The sequence below is a fragment of the Culex pipiens genome, chromosome 1 (assembly GCF_016801865.2).
Source record: "Culex pipiens pallens isolate TS chromosome 1, TS_CPP_V2, whole genome shotgun sequence".
NCBI lineage: Eukaryota > Metazoa > Arthropoda > Insecta > Diptera > Culicidae > Culex > Culex pipiens.
This window is the reverse complement of record NC_068937.1, coordinates 97,551,267-97,571,506: the sequence shown is the minus strand read 5'-3', so window position 1 is coordinate 97,571,506 and position 20,240 is coordinate 97,551,267. Positions and strand designations below refer to the sequence as shown.

At 36.6% G+C, this 20,240-nt stretch overlaps 1 protein-coding gene across 5 annotated transcripts in view; it reads right to left on the bottom strand.

Annotated features, from left to right (window-relative positions):
* The window catches only part of LOC120427682 (diacylglycerol kinase theta), a 56,584-nt gene that overhangs the window by 5,094 nt on the left and 31,250 nt on the right, over positions 1 to 20,240 (bottom strand). For 2 of the 5 annotated variants that reach the window (XM_039592563.2, XM_039592567.2), the window contains 7 exons: positions 17,317 to 17,803; positions 17,019 to 17,248; positions 16,802 to 16,950; positions 16,472 to 16,738; positions 10,494 to 10,788; positions 10,276 to 10,432; positions 10,107 to 10,214 (listed from right to left, as the gene is read on the bottom strand). In XM_039592563.2, coding sequence (XP_039448497.1) covers positions 10,107 to 10,214; positions 10,276 to 10,432; positions 10,494 to 10,788; positions 16,472 to 16,738; positions 16,802 to 16,950; positions 17,019 to 17,248; positions 17,317 to 17,803 — 1,693 coding nt within the window. Of the gene's footprint in view, positions 1 to 46; positions 3,865 to 10,106; positions 10,215 to 10,275; positions 10,433 to 10,493; positions 10,789 to 16,471; positions 16,739 to 16,801; positions 16,951 to 17,018; positions 17,249 to 17,316; positions 17,804 to 20,240 lie in introns of those variants that run through there. The other 3 variants (XM_039592566.2, XM_039592568.2, XM_039592565.2) reach the window with 3 other exon arrangements.

Here is a 20,240-nt window from a genome sequence, read left to right as displayed (position 1 = left end):
TTTTGTTTGTTTGTTTTTTAATTCCGGTTAGTTTTTTGGTAGGTTCGTGGTTTAACGTGTAGTAGGTGAGAATGTAGGTGTTTGACAAGTAATTTAGCGTGCAGAAATTCATTTTTTTTTGTTTCGAAAATTTTGATGAGTTGAGAGATTTAGTTGTTTTTTTTTGGTTGCGTTGCGTCAGAACAAGTGTTGTCGAGTGGTAGTGGTGTTGGTTGGTTGGTAGGTTTGTCCACGTTATCATCAAGAAAAAGAGAAAAAGAAAAAATACCGTTTTTCTGAGTAAAATTTTGCTTTCCAATGGGTTAAAATTGCATCAATATTGAGTTATAAAAAAAACAGATAAATAAAAGTCGTTAGCAAACTTGTAACAACTGCCAGCGAGTAAAATTGTGGTTAATAATTGAACGCCAGAAGAAAAAAAAATAGACGAGCGATATATAAGTGTTAGTGTAGGAAGGAATGTTAGTATGTGTTTAATTGTGTGTGTTAGTGGTAGCAAGACATCATTCCGATAATCAAAAAAGACAGACAGTAAACTTTGGTAGCATTCTCGTGATGACAATTAAAAAATAACATAAACAATAAAAAAAGGTTAAAATGATTGACGAGAATTCGTTCCCGATTATTTAATTAGCAACCGAATAAAGCTACGCAATACACGTTAAAACTAGATTGTTAATACTTAATCTGTTTTTGCACACAGACACACACTCAAACTGAAAAGCCTTTTTATTCTGATTGCTCTGCTTAACGCGCCATTTTGGAAGCCCAATGGAACAACTCGAATAATTATTTTTTCTTTTAAATTCACGCTTTCTAAGATAGCTCACGAAATTTGCAATACTAATACTTTTTAGGGACGATCGTGCTCAACTATTCTAACAATAATAGCTATATGACACTGTTTTAAGCTCTTGCCACAAAAAATTCAGTTCATTCAATATAAAATGATTTGAAATTTAAAAATGTTTACCAATCTAAAATTCACTCAAATAATAATGAATGAAAACCATTCAAAAGTTATCCTGAGTAAGTACTGATTTTAATTAGGTGTTATTCTAGTAAGTAATTTTTTGCCTATGGATTTCTAAACAAGATTTGAAAGACTGTTTTTAAACTATGGTGAAATCAAAAATTAAAACTCATTGTGTCTTAAACGCTCATCGAAAATAACCTTACCTTTTCAAGAATGAGCTTTGATTATTGTTTTTTTACTATTTTTTTTTTTTATAAATATATAGTATGAGTTTGACAAGATTTTATACTGAAAATCGCCCATTTTTGAGTTAACTCCACCCAAAATGGAGTTTAAATTTATCCAAAGCTGAGTTAAGAAAAAACATCCAAAACAAGTTGCAGAAAAGCTAGATTTTTACGAAATTTGAATGAATATAATTCAGAAATTAACTGTTTTGGATGGTCGTGTACATTATACACGCAAAACCAAAATCCTAATCAGCAGGTAAGTGAGTCAAATATCAAATGGGCGTGTTTCTCTTTGAAATAAATGAAAATAGGATCCTAAAGCCTTTTTATTAAAATTAGCATTTACAGAAAAAAAATGATGGTAATATTCATCAGAAAATGGTGACAGATTTTGTGTCGAAAAAAATGTGTTATATTACATCAATAAATGATGAATTTTCATCAGTTTCTGGTGAGTATTCATCAGGTTCACATTTTTAAGGTAATATTACTCAAAAAAGAAGTAAATATTCAACCTACCAAATTTACAACACTCTAAATTTCAACTTTTTTTTTGCTGTATGCAACGATAAAAGCATACCAGAAACCATTTCTGATCACTTTTTTTTTATTTTCAAGCAAGAAAGCAAGCTTGTAGTTATTTTCGCATTTTTTTTGGCTTTTTGAAGAAACTAATAAAACAATTAGAATTGTTTAGGTCTTGTTAAAAGCACAAAAGTGGGACTCTAACTGTTTTCTATTCAAAGTAATGACAATTTCTGTAAAAAAGTCGAAGCAAAAAATGTCAAAAAAAAAATGACAAGTCAACATTTTGCGACGGTTCAAATTTGAAGTTCTTTTGAATGAGCTGCCAAATAAGATACTTTCTGTAAAAAAAAGAAGTGGATTGTTTTTTCAAAATTAATTTTTCATTGCCAAATAAGCAATCTAAACTCAATTCCAGGACCAAATTGAGTGAAATTATACTAAATCTACCATTTCTGTTACTTACACTTGTCTGAGTACGCGCATTGTTGACCAAATCTAAGTAAGCTAGGGGAACGACACACCTTTATTTTCGTCATCATTCCGATTTAAAACAAGAAAGATGCCAAAGTTATCGAGATCAAGTGAGTGCAAAATAAACATTGTTTCACTGTTGTTAATTTTTTTCTATGGTACTTTTTCAAAGGGTCCCATCATCATAGGATACCGATGGCGCATAGGACCTTTTGAAAAAGTAAACTAGTTTGATAAAATTGATCCTTGATATTTTTTTTGATAGCTTGTCACGTTAATGTGCATTAAATCAAAGCAACTCAACGTCAACAGTGAGGTAACGTTACCTCACAAACTGTCAAATGAAGCACGCCGCCAACAATGGCCTTCTTTGTTTGCTTAGCTGAGCACGGACTTCAAAATAGCATCGCCTTTTCGGGATGTTTCGATCTGTAGAGCAAACTAGGAACTATAGTAAAGAATAAACTTTTTAAAGATAATCGATAACAAGATAGAGTTTACAAGAGGTTACATGTGTGGGTGTGTGATGGTTAGATATATGTTTGAGTTTCGCTCGCAAAACGGCAAACAAGATTATATGTTCAATATAAGTAATGCTTTCTGGCTAACTGTTTTGATTATATATTTTTTCGATAGTAAACTAATTAAAGAATAATACAAACGCTGTTAGAGATAGTATACGCAAGAATAGATTGGCAAATGTATATATTTATGAGAGTATAAGGTACGAAACTAGAGTAGATTAAAAAAGTAGTAGTAAAAGTTCTAAAAAATAGTACAAGAAAACCAGGGGCGAGTCACTGTTTGATTATTGGTAAGGTTAATTATTGGGAATCGTGTTGATTATGGTGTGGGTGTGTTTCAGACTGACAGGTGGTAGTGGTTGTGGTGGTTGTGGGTGGTTAGCGTTCCTGTGATGTGATTTGTGGTCTTTTGCGTGAAATTCCAGACGGTTCAATAACAATCAGATCAAATGCACAAGGTGGGTGTGTTTTTTTGGTGTGGGTTGGTGTTACCAGGAAGTCCTCGTTCTCCTTGTGGGTGTAAAGTAGTCGTACCTAGCAGTCCTAAATTGTTCTCTTCTCGTTTAAACTGATGCCTGTGAACGTAACACACCGCGCTGGTGATACAAAACTGGTCGTGCAAAACGAAACATTCAAGCTTTTTGTTTGTTTGTTCGAGGCAAATAATTCCGTTCTGCGCAGAGTTTGCTGGATTTCCCAGGACTTCAGCATGACTTTTGTTTAGTTAGGTTTAAATTCGTGCAAATAGACTAGTCAGGAGGTCAAATCTCAACTCTCACTAGATGTTTTCCCTTTGAATTGGTGAGCCTAACCGAGCCTTAAGTTTGTTAGCTTATTTTCAAAAGTTCTCATCTTTTCAACAACTGTCGTAGAGAGAGCGAGATGAGTGTCTACTTAAAAACAGAGTGAGAGAGAGACAGAGTGTGTGCTGTTTGTGTGTGTGACACTTCTACAGAAAGCAGGAAAACAGAAAACTAGGACCGGACGGACGGGTACTCTATGCTCCGCTCAGGGCGTCTTTGTCGCGGTCTCCATTTTCCGGGGGGCCACCCCCCTGCGAGAAGCCCGCGACGGCCGGCGAGATATGCGGCTCAGTGAGTCTCCGTTTGCTCTTGATCTTCTTCAGCATGGTGGCCTGAGGGAAGAAGGTATGATACAACGTTTCTTGTGTGTGTTCGTGTATGACCGGAAGAAGTAGAAAGTGGGGCGGTTTGGGGGGGGGGGGAGCAGGGGAAGTTCCGCTGTGCCGTAAACTTACAGACTTTCGGAAAACGAAATAAAGATACGTACGTACACGCGCAAGTGTTTGTTTTCATTGTGTTTGTGAGTTGAGACTAAAGTCCTAAGTCGTAACGATACACACAAAATAAGGACCTAGAATCGATTGTTACAACGGAAAACCCTTGAAAAATCTACATGTTTGTTATGTTAAATTTTTAATCAGTCTATGGTGGCTTTCTGTATGTAGTTGTCTTGCCCTAAACTATAATTTAAGTTGTTTTGGTGAAATAGTTCCAATTGATTATATCTAACTCATGTGACTAAACAACTACATGAAGTGACAAGCGTCTTCTATGGCAACCTGATAATTCTTCATCAACTTACATTCCCCTTGTACAAAACTCCCTTCGATTTCGTGAAACCCGTGACAAACATAACTCAATTGGCGTTTTAAACCTTTTGGTTCAAAACAAGTCAAAAGTTTTGCAAAATAATTTGTTGAAATAGTGGAAATCGTAATTTATTTATGGTAATAGGACCGCATCCTTAACCTAGAGTGGCCACCTCAGGAAAAAAAACCGGGAAAACCGGGAACTTGATTCCACCTGGAGAAAACTGGTAAAATCCAGGAAAATTTGATCAGTTTGCTCAAAATTTGTCAAACTTCTGTCATTTTTTTTCTACGAAAGTACTCTTCTAATTATTCTTTTAAGGGGTTACATATATGTAAATCGACAAAAAAGTCAGAGGTTGGTGTGAGCACACACTTAATGTTATTTAAAATCTGTTTTCAGGGCATTAAAATATACATTTTCATCTATTATCAAAACTAATTTGAAGACATTTGGTTGTATCATTGCCGAGATATAGCTATTTGAATATAGCAGTTTCAAAAAACGGGTGCCACGATATCTCAACACTGCCTTGACCAAATCGGCTCAAAATTTTGGTGAAGACTCATTAAACCGGTACTGTGTGCATGATGAAGGCCGATTTAAAAAAACTTATTTAAAAAAAAAGATAAAAATATTTTTGTGTTTTTCATATAAACAAATTTCAGTTTTTGAATTTTTGCATTTTTTCAAAAGTAGGGCTTCGTCATGCACACGGGATATGTCTTGAGAGTCTTCACCCCGAATTTCAGCCAATTTGGTCCATCCCATCTCGAGATATCGTGGCACCCGTAAATCAACTCGGTGTTTCGAGAAAAACGCTCAGAAAGTTTGACAGTCCACTTTGCGCACGGCAAAATGTTGAGCTTAAAACCGTCTCTAACTCAGTTTAATCATGTAATATCTTCATGAAACTTTCAGCAGTAATTGAAAATAATCTTTTTAGTGAATTCAATAAATTTTCTGTAATTTTAAATATTGTGATTTTCTACATGTATGTAACCCCTTAATTAATAAATCTGGAAAACTATGTCTGAAATTGTGTAATAGATTCAAGCTAGGCGTCATCCATAAAGTATGTCACGCTCTAGGGGAGAAGGGGGGGTCTGAGCAAGTGTGACATTGCATGTTATAAGTATAGGAAAAGCGTGACAAAGGGGGGGGGGGGGGGGGTAAATTTTGGCTGATTTTAGCGTGACGTACTTTATGGTTTAAGCCCTACTTGGATTTGGTTTTTGGTTAATATCTCTTGATTAGTTTTCAACTTTTGCGAAATTGATAAAATTCTAATAAGATGCAACTTTTCCCATCAAATTTGCGTATCAAAAGTTAAAGTCAAATTTCGAAAATCAAGAACAGAAACAGTTTTTACAGATTTTCTTTAAATTTTTAATAAATTATTTGTTATCAAATCCTAGAGAAAATAATGGTAGACATTCTTTCAGTAGTATTTTTTTTAACTCTCAAAATGTATAAAATATTTAGTAATTAAGAAAACTTTATACTTTTTTAACTTTTTAACACTCAAAAAACTCATCAAAACGTCCTTAAAATTTTTATTTCAATATTTAAAAAACAAAACACTTGTTAAATTTTCTTAACAATCCAGTTAACCGTATGTTTTTTTTTTATTTTATTTTAAGTTGATAGTAAATTTTCTGTTATTTAAAAAAACAAATTTAGAGTGGGTCAAGTTTGATCATGAACTTTACTGGCAAAAAAGTAACTGTTTATATAAAGAATCATCTTAACGTCGATGCACCTTGAAAAGAAATATGAAATACTGGTTGATAATATATTTGATTTTCTGTCTGTATTTCAGACGTTTTCGTATGAATACGATTTGTTTTTTTTAGATTGCTTTTTTTGTTTTTCTAGAATTCTACTACAAAAATTTTGCCGAAGATAAAAAACCGATAAAAGATCGTGTAAGGATTCCGCCAGTAATTAAATGACTAATTCTTGTAAGAATTACTCTTCTATGATTTAACAAGAATTCAAGATTATTTGAAATTGAATATTTAAAAAAAACCACCAAATTTTGCAGTTTAATTAAAAATCAAAATGATGTTTAAAACGTCCTGATAGGCACACACATAATTCTTAAAAAAAATAAAGTTTTATTGATATTATATTTGGAAAAAATGTAAGGGCACGAAGTTTTTTTTTCATTTTTTATGAAAATTCTATAATTGGTATCGAATGAAAACCGATCAGAAAGGGCTTCGTATAACGTCATGATTCGGACGCTTCGAAACCCGGACACTTCATCTTGTTTTATCAATTATGTGGATATTAGTTCGCATAATTATTGTCTAAACTGTGTTATTTGATGAATTCTAACATCAACTTTCATTTCAAATATGTTTGAACGCTGTGGCCAATGCTAAAACAATTAAATTAAATTAAATCATGTTATTACCACTTATTACTACAACTGTGAAACATTTCTGGTGAAATATTTCATAGGCGTCCGAAGCACCGGGAAGGCAAAGCAGAAATTTTTGGTTCTGATTTCCTTAAATTCTAGCAATTATTTATACAAAATATCGATTGTTTTGATGTTAACATCTTATTTGAGACCTAAAGAATGCCATTCACTAAAATTTCGGCCCAAATTTGTGCGATTCATAAGTAAAATCGAGTGTCCGGAATTCGAATCAAAAGTGTCCGGATTTCGAATCAACTTTTATCAGTGTCCGGGATTCGAAGCACAACAAGTCATTTTAATTTGGAAATTCTGAGGAAAAATGGTTAGAAAAGACATATTTTGCATGCATTCTCTTTAAATTGACTGTTTATACTACATCCTGATGATATTTCTACATTTCTAACTTATTACATGATTTTTTGCCAGCTATAACAAAAATGATATGCTACTAAGTGTCCGGATTTCGAATCATGACGTTACAACTAGTTCTTGCGACATTTTGAAAGCAATCCTGGGAAATACATAAACATAATACTCGTATCAAATGTACACATCCTATTGATCTCGGGAGAAAACCGGGAATTTTAAAATCTAAGGATGGGTTTAATTTTTTACAGAGATTTGAGAAAATCAAACAGAATAGAGTCTTTGTTTTGTGGATTCAGACGTAAAAATAGAACGGTCGTCAGACAGCTCAAATAAAATTTTAGATAATCGCGCCAATTGCGAATCATTGCAAAATATCACTGCTCGTCTTTCCATCCTGATACTCTCAGCGCTTAATAAAGCTTTTTAGTCAGAAATTTACCAACACGTTCAAAGTTTGTTTACATGGCAGCTGGGAGTTTGTTTGCATCAGATTTGCTATCTTTTTCTAGCAAAAGTTTTTTGTCATGCGACTTCTAGCTGGTTTTTTTTAACGACCGCCCGATATGTCAGCCAACATATTTCGCAGGGCTGTGACAGCTCGAGCTCGATCATTGTTTGCATCAAGACACTGTGACGAGAAGTTCGTCATTTTTGGGTTAAATCATATTTTTTTCACTGGACTTAGAAAGCCTTATCGAGAAATTTAAAGTGAGAGTGTGTGCGTTCAACAGGGAGTTAAACTTTTTGAAAAGCCTTGGTGAGCTTCACAGCAACTGCACAGAAAGTTTAACTCCATGTTGCGATCTGATAGCTCGATATAGCCGACCACGTTCTTTTTTTTACCATACTCTTATTTGACGTTCTTTTTTTCTTTATTATGGTAGGGTAGTCATCAATGAGACACTTTTGGTTTTTAACTTTCAACGATTTTTGTATTTTTTTCATCAGCATGTTTTAATGAGCTTTTTGTTTAATTTTCTTACTTTTAATGTGTTCTAACATTGACCAAAATATGAAAGCGATCTGAAAGCCAGAGTTATTCAACTGTCTCATTGTAGACGCACTTGGCAGGAACAATGAGACATCTGGGGAACAATGAGACACTAGAGTGGAATCGAGTTATATGGGAAAATTGATAATTATAAAAATTCAATCAACAACACATTTTTTTGGGTCCCTTTTAGGGTCCCAAACAACCTCCCAAACTTTGGGAGCGATTGGTTAAGCCGCAAAGCGAATGAAATTTGTATGGAAATTACTATGGGACACTCTACGAAAATCAATACTTTTCTAATAAAACATTATGTTTTTGTATTGTTTCACTGCAGGTGACTAATCTTGAACATTTTAAAGCAATTCTGCCAACAATTAACAAAAGTTATACTACAAAGTAATTAAATTTTGAAAAATCCGTATATTTTCACCTAATAACTTTATATTTTTAGTTAAATTAAGTTAAAACTCAATAAATATGCCAAAAATAACTTTCAATTCATGATTTCAAAGGTTTCCATCCATACAAGAAAAATCAAAGTGTCTCATTGTTACCCATGGGCTGATAAGAGTGGGGAACAATGAAACAGCCATGGATTCGGTATATATTCTTAATTTTTGTCAAACCTAATGAAAGGACATTGTAGCCCAACCCATTCCCTATGGAACGTCGAAAGAAATCTGAAGAAATATTAGTTTAGGTGTTGATGGCAGCCTACGAGCGAAAAAGTAAGTTTTGTCCATAATTTACTTTTACACCCCACAATCAAACATTTATGAATAACTTTTTAAGGGAGCGTCCACAACCAAAGCCACTATTGCGGCAGACGTGTATCCTGTAGACACACCTTTCCCCCAAATATGAGCTTGATTGGTTGAAACAACGACTTGTGAGAGCCATTTTATCATTGTTCCCCGTGTCTCATTGATGACTACTCTACCCTACTCTCTCTTTCACAACCACCGTTTTTCGTTTGAATGTCAATTTTCTGAGCGAGCGGTGAGAGCGCGGGGTTGAGAAAATAAGGAGGAGTGATAATAGTGAATGCCCTTGCTGGAAACCACGAGACAAAGAAGAGATCTATAGCGACGGTCGCTCTACTCTCTGATATTGTGGCGATGGAATTATCAAATGATTGTTTAGTCACTTTTTTGCAACACTCAATCAAATTGTTTCAAGATTGGGTCCATCAACGCAGAAATTTTCTAAAACGGTGACAAAAACATCCCCGGTACTATAAAAAAAAATAGCGGCACATATCTAGAGTTTTTTTTTGAATAGGTCCTATAAACATATGAAAGACAATAGCTTATAGGACTTTTTCAAAAAAAAAAAAAAACTCTGGATAGCTTTGAAGTAAACTACAACATACACACTAATGATTCATTTTTTTACAAAATTGATGATAATATCATTTGGAACTATTTCACGTTAGGTCTAAGGTGCTATAAATAACTTTGAATCGGTAACCTTCATGTGATCTCTTGTACGGAACATAAATCCAAAGACCCCACAAAAGTATCTATTTTACTCAATATAAAAAGGCTTTTTGCGTGTCAATTTTCAAGTTACGTGGCAAACGAGAAAGAGGGGGCGGGGTTTCAAAGCAGTGAAAGATGGGTTTCTTCGAAATTTTGGTTTTGAAAATACACAGTCATCATGCAAGTAATGTTGGTCAAATTGCTCATGTTCTGTGGATGTGTCCAGATATTGAGACTATTGCGTGACAGAGGGATGTTCAGAAAAGGGTTTGTCAATCTACTACTGCATCCTAGCTATTGTTCCTTATCAAGGTGTAAGTGCTGTTGTAAATGTGAGTGTGTTTGTGTTGCTAGTAGGAGGTTTACTGGTACTGTTGTAGTAGTTAATATCAAGTAGTAACGTAAGCAACGCATGCAAATCGATCACCAAGCAGGAGCGAAACAAATTTAGGGAATGTAATAGAACTGGCTCTTAGATCACAAACTTACCTTCAGCGCAGACTTGAGCACCACCACGTCGCCGGGACTCTGAACCCACGGCTCGCCGTCTACCTGCACCGGGATGTCCGTGTGGAGATGAATCTTGATGTGGCCACCCTGTCGGAGAAGGTTACGGATCAAGTTGTGGCACACGGAGACTGCAACCCAACGAGCTTACCTGAGCTATTCGCATCGCGGACCGCAGACCGGACTGGATCTGGCCGAGGTGAACGACCCCGGTCACACCGACCACCTCCAGCATGCCGTCCCAGTGGTTCGGTTTGCTGAACTGGTCCTCCTTCTCAGGTCCCCACGGATTAGCACCAGAGCCCCAACTGATGAACAAAAAAATACTTTTTATTTATGATCATAGCTTCGAAACCTTCCCAAACCAACCTCAGAATGTTCAGTATGATGATGCCCTCGACGGGGGGCAGATCGACGACCTTGCCGTCCACCTCCAGCCGCAGCTCCTTGTGCAGCTCCTTGATCATCTTGCGGCCGACCATCTTGCGCAGGCCCATCTTCACGTAGACGCCCTTGTTGTGCAGCCGGCTGTTGAACTTGTTCGGGTTCTCCTCCCGTGCGTTGTGAAAGTCCAGGCACAGGTCCGCGTCGATGCCGATGCCGAAGTAGTTGTTCATCACGAAGATCTGCGAGTTGTCCTCGCTCTGGGTGCCACCGCTGCCGACTGTTGGGTGGTCATTTTGAACAGGCACGGGGAAGAGGAGGGATGTTTTTAATTTTGGGTTGGCCAATGCACCTAACTTGATCGAGAGGTTTATCTATAATGGTTTTTTGGATTTATTGGGCACAACAAAAACAACAACAAGGCATCCAGGCAAGGCTTAAGTACTTTACTCCGGGTCAACTCTTCAATACGATACCAAATATTTACATATTTTCATTCCAAAGTTCTTTACCGGTTCTGCACAGACTTTTAAGCCTAGTCTCTTGAAGAATCCCATTTATCGTTTATAATATATGTTAATTAAAATTGAAAGAAACCCGAGGGATGACCAAATTTGCTAACGATTAAAATAAAAACTAATTCCAATAATAAATATTCACCTTCAAATCTTCTCTGCTTTCACTAGATTCGAATAGAGCGGCCAAACTTTTTAAAGCAGCTATATCCTGGCCTGTTAGATATTTGCCAGGAACTTCACGTAGTTAGTAGGCCATGTTGAAAATTCTGAGAAATTTTGAAAATGGGTCCTTTTTCAACACTAAAACCCAAATATTTAGGCTCTGGAGTGACGGATCTTTTGCAATCTTCATCCTTTTTCGTATTCGTCAAAATTATGTTTTAGCACAAGTATAACTTTTGACAGGGTTGTCAGATCTTCAATGTTTTGGACGCCTAGGAAAGGTCTTTCAAATACCTTTTCTAAAAATATACAACGACATTGATTTTCTTACAAAAAAACACCCTTTTTACAATCATTCGGACTTAAGTCAAAATCATTTTTAAGCATTAGTTTTGAAGTACTTAACTAAACTTTATAATTTTCAATCGCGACTTATGGGACCTCAAGGCGGATCGGATGAGTCCAAAACGGACAAAGTGCACTAATTTTGATCAATATCCCACCGCACACACAGATGTTTGCTCAGATTTTGGTCCTGAGTAGATATGTATACGTGTAAGTGAATCTACGAGGTCCAATTAACCCTCTACAACCCAACCCCGCCTTTAGACGGGCTTCGATTTAAAAAATCGCCAAAAATCCATTTTTCAACCAATTTTTGATCTTTAAAAAGCATTGGAAAGAAGAACTCTTAAAATTTTAGAAAATGTATGGGTTGGAAGTTTTACTTGTTTTATGTGACTTTGCCAATGTTTTTAAAAATGTCATTTTTGAGGGGTCAACTTTGGCTGTGTTTTTACTAACATTTCCTATACTTAAGTAAAATGAAGTATGCAGTAATTTTTCTATTGCCCCAGACTATGCCTCTACGCATTTATTTACAATTTAAATGATAATGGTGCCATTTTATAGCAGAAAATGTGAGAAACAAGCAAAAAATTGAAAAAGTTACTGTAAAACATGAAAAAGTTTGATAGGCAAAATGTAATGATAGGAGGAGGTAGAATATGCCAAATACTACCGAAAACAAACATAAACTAAACAAGATAAATGCAAATTAAAATACAAAAAATAAAACAAGAAAAACATAAAACAAGAGAAGTGAAGTTTTTCGTAGAACAAAAGTTGCTCAAAATGACCTCCTAAACACGAGAAAAATAAAAATATTCGAAAAAAAAATTTGGGCGGTAGAGGGTTAAGAAGTACATTTTTCGAGTGATTTTATAGCCTTTCCTCAGTAAGGTGAGGCGTACTCTAAAACGCGTTTTCTTGATGTTCTTGATTTGGCACATTAATCGAATTCTAGTGGTAATGATTACAGTCGCGCATAAAAAATACATTTAAGGGTACACAGCAACGAAAGAAGTTGTTGTCTTCTTATTCCAAAATTGTCAAACTTACGGACCCAATCCTGCAACTACGGGATTGTAAAATTAGTGAAACTTTGCTGTAAATTACTTTGTGGACAGTATTTTAGGGGATGAATCAAAAAATATTTCGATAGTACCCGTAGTTTTGAAGATTCTAAAATGTCTGTAACAAAAATCTGGGTTCAAAATTTCTGGTTGCTGTGCACCGTTAAACCAACTTGCAATATTTTTTTTGAATTCTGGTGTTTACTTAAGGGCAGTTATTCAGCAATTATTTTACGAGTATTCTAGTATTTATGAAATAACAAAAAATATTTTAAAAAATCTTCTTTTTGCTACTTGTTGCAGCAAACGAAAATTTATTCAGCATTAATCGTACATTTATGAGGTTTACCAACGAGTTTAAAACATTTTTTATGCAATATCAGAAAACACACTTTCAAATAGTGTGTTGCCGTTCACTGAAATAAAAAAAAAGTACCAAATTCCTAAATGCTAGGAATTTTGCCTCTTTTCCTTATTTAGTAATCGGGTTTTTTGGATAACTTAATATGGAAAGGAGGCAAAATTCCTAGAATTTAGGAATTTGGTACTTTTTTTTTTGAGTGTTTGTTGAAACGATTCTCTAAACTCTGAATTTTGGGTGTGTATATATTTTTAAACACATTTGATTCAGACCAAAAATTCCTTCAGTGGCTTCAAGAAGGCTACAACCGGCACATGCTAAATCATTTTGGTGGGGGATGGGGAAAGCACCTAAACTTCAATCTTGGATTTTGGAGAAAGTTGCTTTTGATTTTACCAGAGTTAAGTGCTGCTAAAATTAAACAAATGCTGATATTTTATTTCTAGAAAATATTCTGCGAACTTTTATCAACAATTTGATTTAATCGATTAAGTCTAAAAATGCCAAAATTTAATCTAGAAAGTGATTTTTTTTATCATATTGGATATTTAGCAGTTTGTTGGTGAAATTTTCCAAGTTGTGCTTTTAGAGTAATAAAAAAAACAGGAAACCTAAAAATATGGGGTTGAAAACTTTTAAGTGCTGTTCAAATATTGTCTATTCAGTTCTCAAAATGTCGGGAAATAGCCCCTCATTAACTTTTTTTCTCAAGTTTAATTTAATAATTTAATTTATTAGCATTCAAATACTTAGAAATTACATTTTAAATCCTCAGAAACAAATTAAACGCTACAATTTGTTGGAAATTCCATGAATTATATTTTTGAACTTAAAAAAGACACAAGTTTAAAAATATTTCCATCTTGAAACGGTTCTTTCAAAAGACCGGAGTTCTAAAAGAACCGCGGCTCTTTTTGAGCAATTCGCTGTTTTTCCACCTCTAGTTTGAATCTATTTGTGCATAAATCGTGCTATTTCGATTTGTTTGGTCAAAGACGACGTTGATGTTGAAAATCTTACGCATTTCCTGTATTAATTGAAAAATTGTATTACAGTACTTGTTCGGTAACTGGGCTGAGAACGAAGCCCAGTCACCGAATGCTGCTCGCTATCAGGGCTGAACTAAAAATAACGAGGGGACCGCCGATGCATAATATTTTGCAAATAAAATATAAAATAAATTTTACTCACATTTATTTACAATGCTTACTTTTCATATTTCTCTAATTGTGACTTGAAATTACATAAAAGTTTGAAAAAAGTTTTTTTTTAATTATTGAACATGCTTTTGCATCCACTAACCCCTCGGTCATTTCGGTTTGTTTTGGTTTTTTGACGTTTGTCTGCTTTTTAACTGGGTTACGGCCCAGTTATCGAGCGTCCAGTTAAAAAACAGCCCAGTTAAACAACGCAAAGTTACCGAACAACTACTGTATAACAACTGCATAAGATAAGTTTTAAGATAAATAGTTTTGATGATATTTGAAAATCAATACACTTCAATTGTTTCCGATCTGTTAGACAACTTTGCGTTTGTTTTCCGGGTTTCGGGCCAATACGCACCTCCCAAGAAAAGGGGGTAAACAAATGGCTTTACGAACAGAAGAACAAAGGAGAGCGATCGATTTCCTGGGGCTTTTCTTCGCCCTTTTTAACTTGCTTTCGCTGCCTCGACCGGTTCCTTACCAAGTGCGTATACCGCTTTCCCGAGAAGATGAACCTGTAGCAAGTGAATTTCATGTGAGTTACCATATGCGTCTCCATCAAACGTATCATTACAAAGCACTTTGATGAAGACGCGGTGTGCTTCAGACTCAAAATAATAGTGTATCGTCATCAGGGGTGGGTCTGGGTGAGATTGGGTCATTCAAATATGCTGAAATTTGTATGACCCAATCTCACCCTCAGACCCAATGTTTTTTCAGCACGAGTCGTTTTTTGCGATTCAAAGAAACACTTTTGAATAGAATTTGTTCAGAAAATCGTTTGCATCCCCGCTTTAGTTTGACAGCCATTTGTGTTACTTAAAAACTGAAAAATGAACACTACAATGAATATTTTAGCACTGCTATTTTTGGTGATGATAAGTAAGCCATTCCGTCACTATAGGATGTCAGGAAAGGTATGTTTTTTTTTCAAAACGAATTTTAAACGTTGTTTAAAAACAGATAAATTTGCTGAAAGTTTTCTTACGAAGAGTCGATGAAACATTTACGTAAATGTTAGATTTAAAAGCAGTAAATTGATCCCAAGTTGTTTTACACAACTCAACATTTTAAAAGTCTTTTTCAATAACTGTCGAGTTTCCGTCATTCTCGGTAATAATTGGACTCCCTCAAAGCTATTCCAATCGACAGAATTGCAATTTTAGTTGATTTCCGGACAAAACCTGTTATCCCTTATTTCAAGCAATATTTGTCAAATAATTGAATCTCCTTTATGGAAATAAATCCATAGAGGCGTCTGGTTCTTAAAGTGATTCTTTGGCATCTATACCCGAAATTTGAGGTATTTTTTTTATTGATGGAATTAACTTAAATTTGGTTCTGTTGATGGAAAAGATTCGGGAAACCCAATTTAAGAGCATGACAAAAATCACTAGTTATTGACCCTAAAATGTTGAGACGCACTATACAACAATAACCTGTTGTTATTTTTTTTTTAACGTAGCACATTTACACTTACATCCTAAACTTAGGTTTTAATCAAGCTACTACGAATACACCAATTACAACAACAGCAAAGTAATTTCCACGTAGAAAGAAATAATCGTAACAAAAAGAACATCAGCTCGGTATTTTGCGGTGCGCGCCGTTTTTCTGTTTTGTAGGTGTGCACAATTTGTGTGAGTGGGCTGAGCATCAGCTGCAGTTCTGGCTTTGGTGAGTTGTTACGAACATTCGCTAGCGCTACGCACACCACCAACCAAAATATCGAGCATTAGTATGATATTGGGTTGGTTGTTTTAGTTGAGTTTTATGTACAACACTTTTCTCTGTGGTGTTTTTTTTTGTTTGTTTACAACCAGATCATGCCGTTTCCTTTCAAAATCAAAGTAAAATGGTTCAGCTCCAAAAGGGTGCGCGCGCGTGTTTTGGAAATTTTGACTTTCTCGTAAATCTCAAAGTGGGTTTTTGGAGAACTTTGGAACTGTGGGATTTTACTTTCAGAAGTAGGGTGGGATAGTTATCATTGCACTACTTTGTGGGGTGATTTTGAGTGGTTGGTTGGACCGGAAATTGAATGCAATCGATCACTTCCATCAAACTGTATGCAACATCGTGGTAAATCAAAACTCTAATCGTTTCCAAAAGAATTACACGTCGAAAAGAACAACACAAGAATTAACTATAAATATAGAGAGAAAGGACTTTTTTTTTGTGTGGTGTGTGGTTGTTGCAAGTTAGAGTCGTTTTTTTTTAAAGAACCAAAAGAGTAGTACGGGTAGAAGTTATATAATGATAACTGTTTGCGGGTTGCATATTCAGGTAGCAAAACGAAAATGACCTTGCGGTTGACTTGCGCTGATCGCCGTTGTCGCCGGATGGTGATGCTGATTCTGTTGTTGTGATTGTTGTATTTTCTTCTTCTTACCCGCTGAGTTGGTGGACGGTTTCGGGGCGGCGTCCTCCGGCTTGTCCTCCGGGTGGAACACCACCGTCCAGCGGTCCAGCCGGATCTCCTCGGCGTCGATCACGTCCCGCAGCAGGTTCAGCGGGTCCTCGCCGCCGGTGTAGCCGGCACCCCAGCGCAACACCCGGGCCAGATCGTTGCCTGCATAGGGAGAAGAAGAAGATCAACTCAAGCCTTCCAAACTTAGGACTAAATCTGACATACCGGTTCCCAGCGGAACAATCGCACACGGTGGACTAGAACACTCCGAATCCTGGCCGACGTTGTCCAAACACTGCAGCACCCATCCGATCGTACCGTCACCGCCACAAACTAAAATCTTGTAATCCTGAATGTGTCTGAAAACGTACAGTCTGGCCAGGAAAGAAGAGCAGCAAGTCAGTAAGCAGTCTCCCAAAAGATCCCCCCCGGCAAATCTTACCCAGGCAGTGGTCCACCGTTATCCAGATCAAAGACCTGATATGGGTTCAACAGCTTGCGAAAGCTGCTGATAAGCTCGGCCCCCTGGCATCCGCCGGACTTGACGTTGACGAACACCAGCAACGGCTGTACCCCGGACGGGACCATGCTCGGTTCGATGTTCGGCAATAGCAGCACCAGTAAATTCTTGTCCTCGTACCTGGATTCCCGCAGGGCTTGGAATGCACGAACCTGCGAAACGAAAGCGAAACAATCAGTACAGTTCCGCTCAGATCTTCAACAAAGTCGTCGAATCTCACAGCTTTGGATGCGTTTTCGTAGGTTATCACCAGCGACCCGTACTCGTAGTAGATCGGCCCGATACTGCTAAACTTGTTCTCGAAACCTAGGAATTCAGTCAGGATGTGTTCGTAGTTCCGCTGCGACAGCCCCGGCGGCAGGTTCCCGACAAACAGCGCCAGGTTCGGCCCATGGGGGTCCTGCTTGAGCTGCAGGTAGAACCGCATCATCTCCATCTGGCGGATCGAGTCCTTGCCGAGCTGCTTCATGATCTCCCATGGGCGCTCGTTCCAAGACAGCACCCGCTCCGTGACCCCCCGGTCGAGCAGGATCTCCGAGCAGCGGTAGTCCTCGACCTGGTGGCCCTCGAGGCCGAACTTTTTCAGCGACTCGCCGAGCAGGTCCTTGACCGTGGTGTCGTTGTGCACCGGCACGTTCACGTACGCGTTCTCCACCTGCAGCTTGCCCGGGTAGACGCGCACGAAGCCGTGGTCGTTCTCGCGGTCGCTGTTGGGTACAATACGTCTCATTAGTTCTCATTGTTAATTCTCGATTATGAAAAACCATGCGTCTCCATTGCTTTGAAGCTGGGTGATTTGTTTCAATGGAGACGCATGGTGATTAACGTCCGGACACTTGGTGGAATATCAATGCAATGTTGGAAATATACCCATTTAAAGCCTAATAAGCGGTCGTGTTTGAATGATGCTGGATAATCTGGAGTGTTCCTTAAAATTTACTAAAACCAAGTACACCAACGAGTAGATCAACTTTTTGTGGACATTTCTGTTTATTTTCACTTTTCCTAAAAGTTATTCTATTCCTTTTACAAGCATTTAAAAAATATATTTCTCAAATGTATTCTAATCAGACGAGAATGCATTAAGCCACGCCCATTTTTCTATTTTCAGCTTAGTTCTTTTTTCTTCCAGCGCTCTTTTGGGTCTGCTTAGTGCTGCCAATTGTGATGAAATTTTAAGCGAACACTCACGAAAAGTAGCATTTATAGAGAAAGTTTCCTGGCATCACTGGCTCACTCCAACAGGCGCTGCTGGTGGTGTTGGTGGCCACCCTTTGTTCTTTATTTGCCTTCGCTTCTCGCTCGGTTTTCGTCAGCCTTCGATTGGGATGGGTCGTCAAAAGTCAAACGTTAAAAGACTTGGCGCGTTTGTTTTTTTGATGGCGCTTGCTAATTATTTACATGTTTCGGGATTATTTTTCAAGTGAGTGACTAACTAATGTTCAAAAGAACATGTTGCCGGTAGTTGGAAGCAATTTCATATCTTAAGCGCTTTGAAAACGTTAGCGCAAGTGAAAAGATATTGATGGCGACCTTTGTTAAGCATCATCATCATCATTCTCATCTGGCGTGTGCATGTGTGTGCCAACAAAACGATGAGAAATGGTCTCGCAAAATAGAAATTATGATCAAAAGTGCATTGAATTTAATCTTTTTGACCAGTAACTTGGGTGCTTACTTGGGTGCTTACTTGAGGCGGTGCTTTTGCTGGTAAGTTTATAGCCTAAATAGTATTTTTGGAGCTTTAATCGAGCATCAAACTCTCCATAAGACGAAGATAGCTGTTTGATTAGAAAGGGTATATTTCCCCTAGTAGTTTATGCAACGAGGTGCAAAATGATGATTTTTCAGCACGAATCATTTGAACAACACCTCTATCGCTGAAAAACTCCGATTTTGCATCGAGCTCCATACAACGAACTTTTCAGCACACATCTATTTTTGGGATGAAAACAGGCCATTTCGTCGCTTCAGAAGGAAAATTATAAATTTTACAAAGGAAAATATAGGTATAAATTTCACTCAAATTAACGTAATTTCAAATAAATGCATACAATTTATCTATTTTTGCATGATTTGTAGCAATTGACAAAAGAAATAGTGAAATTCTTTTCGAATAAATAATTTAAAAACTTTACGGAATAAGAATCATGACATAAGTTATTTTTAAAATGAAATGAAGGATTGTGTATAGCTGGAAATATATCCTTTCTTATCGCATTTCTATCATCGGCCTATCAGCACTTTGATCTTAAATTACAGCTTACAATTTTCTGGGATATTTTTACCATTTTTGATTAACACGAGATTTTTTTCAAAAGGTGGTATCAACATAGGAAATCGATGGTGATTAATACCTTTTGCAAAATTACTCTAGAATGAATGATGCATCAAAATGACATTTCAAAGCAATACTTTTTTTAATGCAAAATTAAAGTTTCATTTTTAACAATGGAATTCTTCCGAGACATCGTTAATAAAAAAAATGAGGGCTGGTTGAGTGAAACTGACAAAAAAACTATTTTTTCACTAGATTTAAACTTTAAGAAGCTGGATTTCAGCATGCAACCATCTTGTATTTGTATTTAAGCATTCAGTTATTAAAATGTTGTACGAGTATATGTTTAACATTTTTCAAATTCATCTTTTTTTTTCAAAGCACTCGAATACCAGATTTTGTACTGTCCTAAACTCAAGCACAAAAGATGCCTTTTAAGTCCTTTAAAATATTGAAGATACATTTTTTTTTGGGAATTCAACTTTAAGTGATTGGAAATTAAATAACAAATCGAGATTTTTTCCGTGTGCCTATTTTTTCTGAAAAGTATCAATTACAACCTACAACTTTGCCGAAGTCACCAAATCAATCTGAAAATTCATCTCAAGATCCGAGTTGTAAACATATCAAGCATTCAGTTCTCAGTGACTACAATTTCTTTTCATCATGCCTGAAATTTCATCTCTCAACATTCACTGCCTTTTTTCTGTCGCAAGATACTAAGCACCAAAAATTGACGGTCTTCATCGCGTGTTTACTCAATCCCGTGTGACAGTTTTTTTTTCTCTCTCATTCCCACATGCACAATCTTCCCCCATCCACAGAGCGTTCTCCCTCTTGCGTTCTTTCATTGCGCTTTTTTCTGA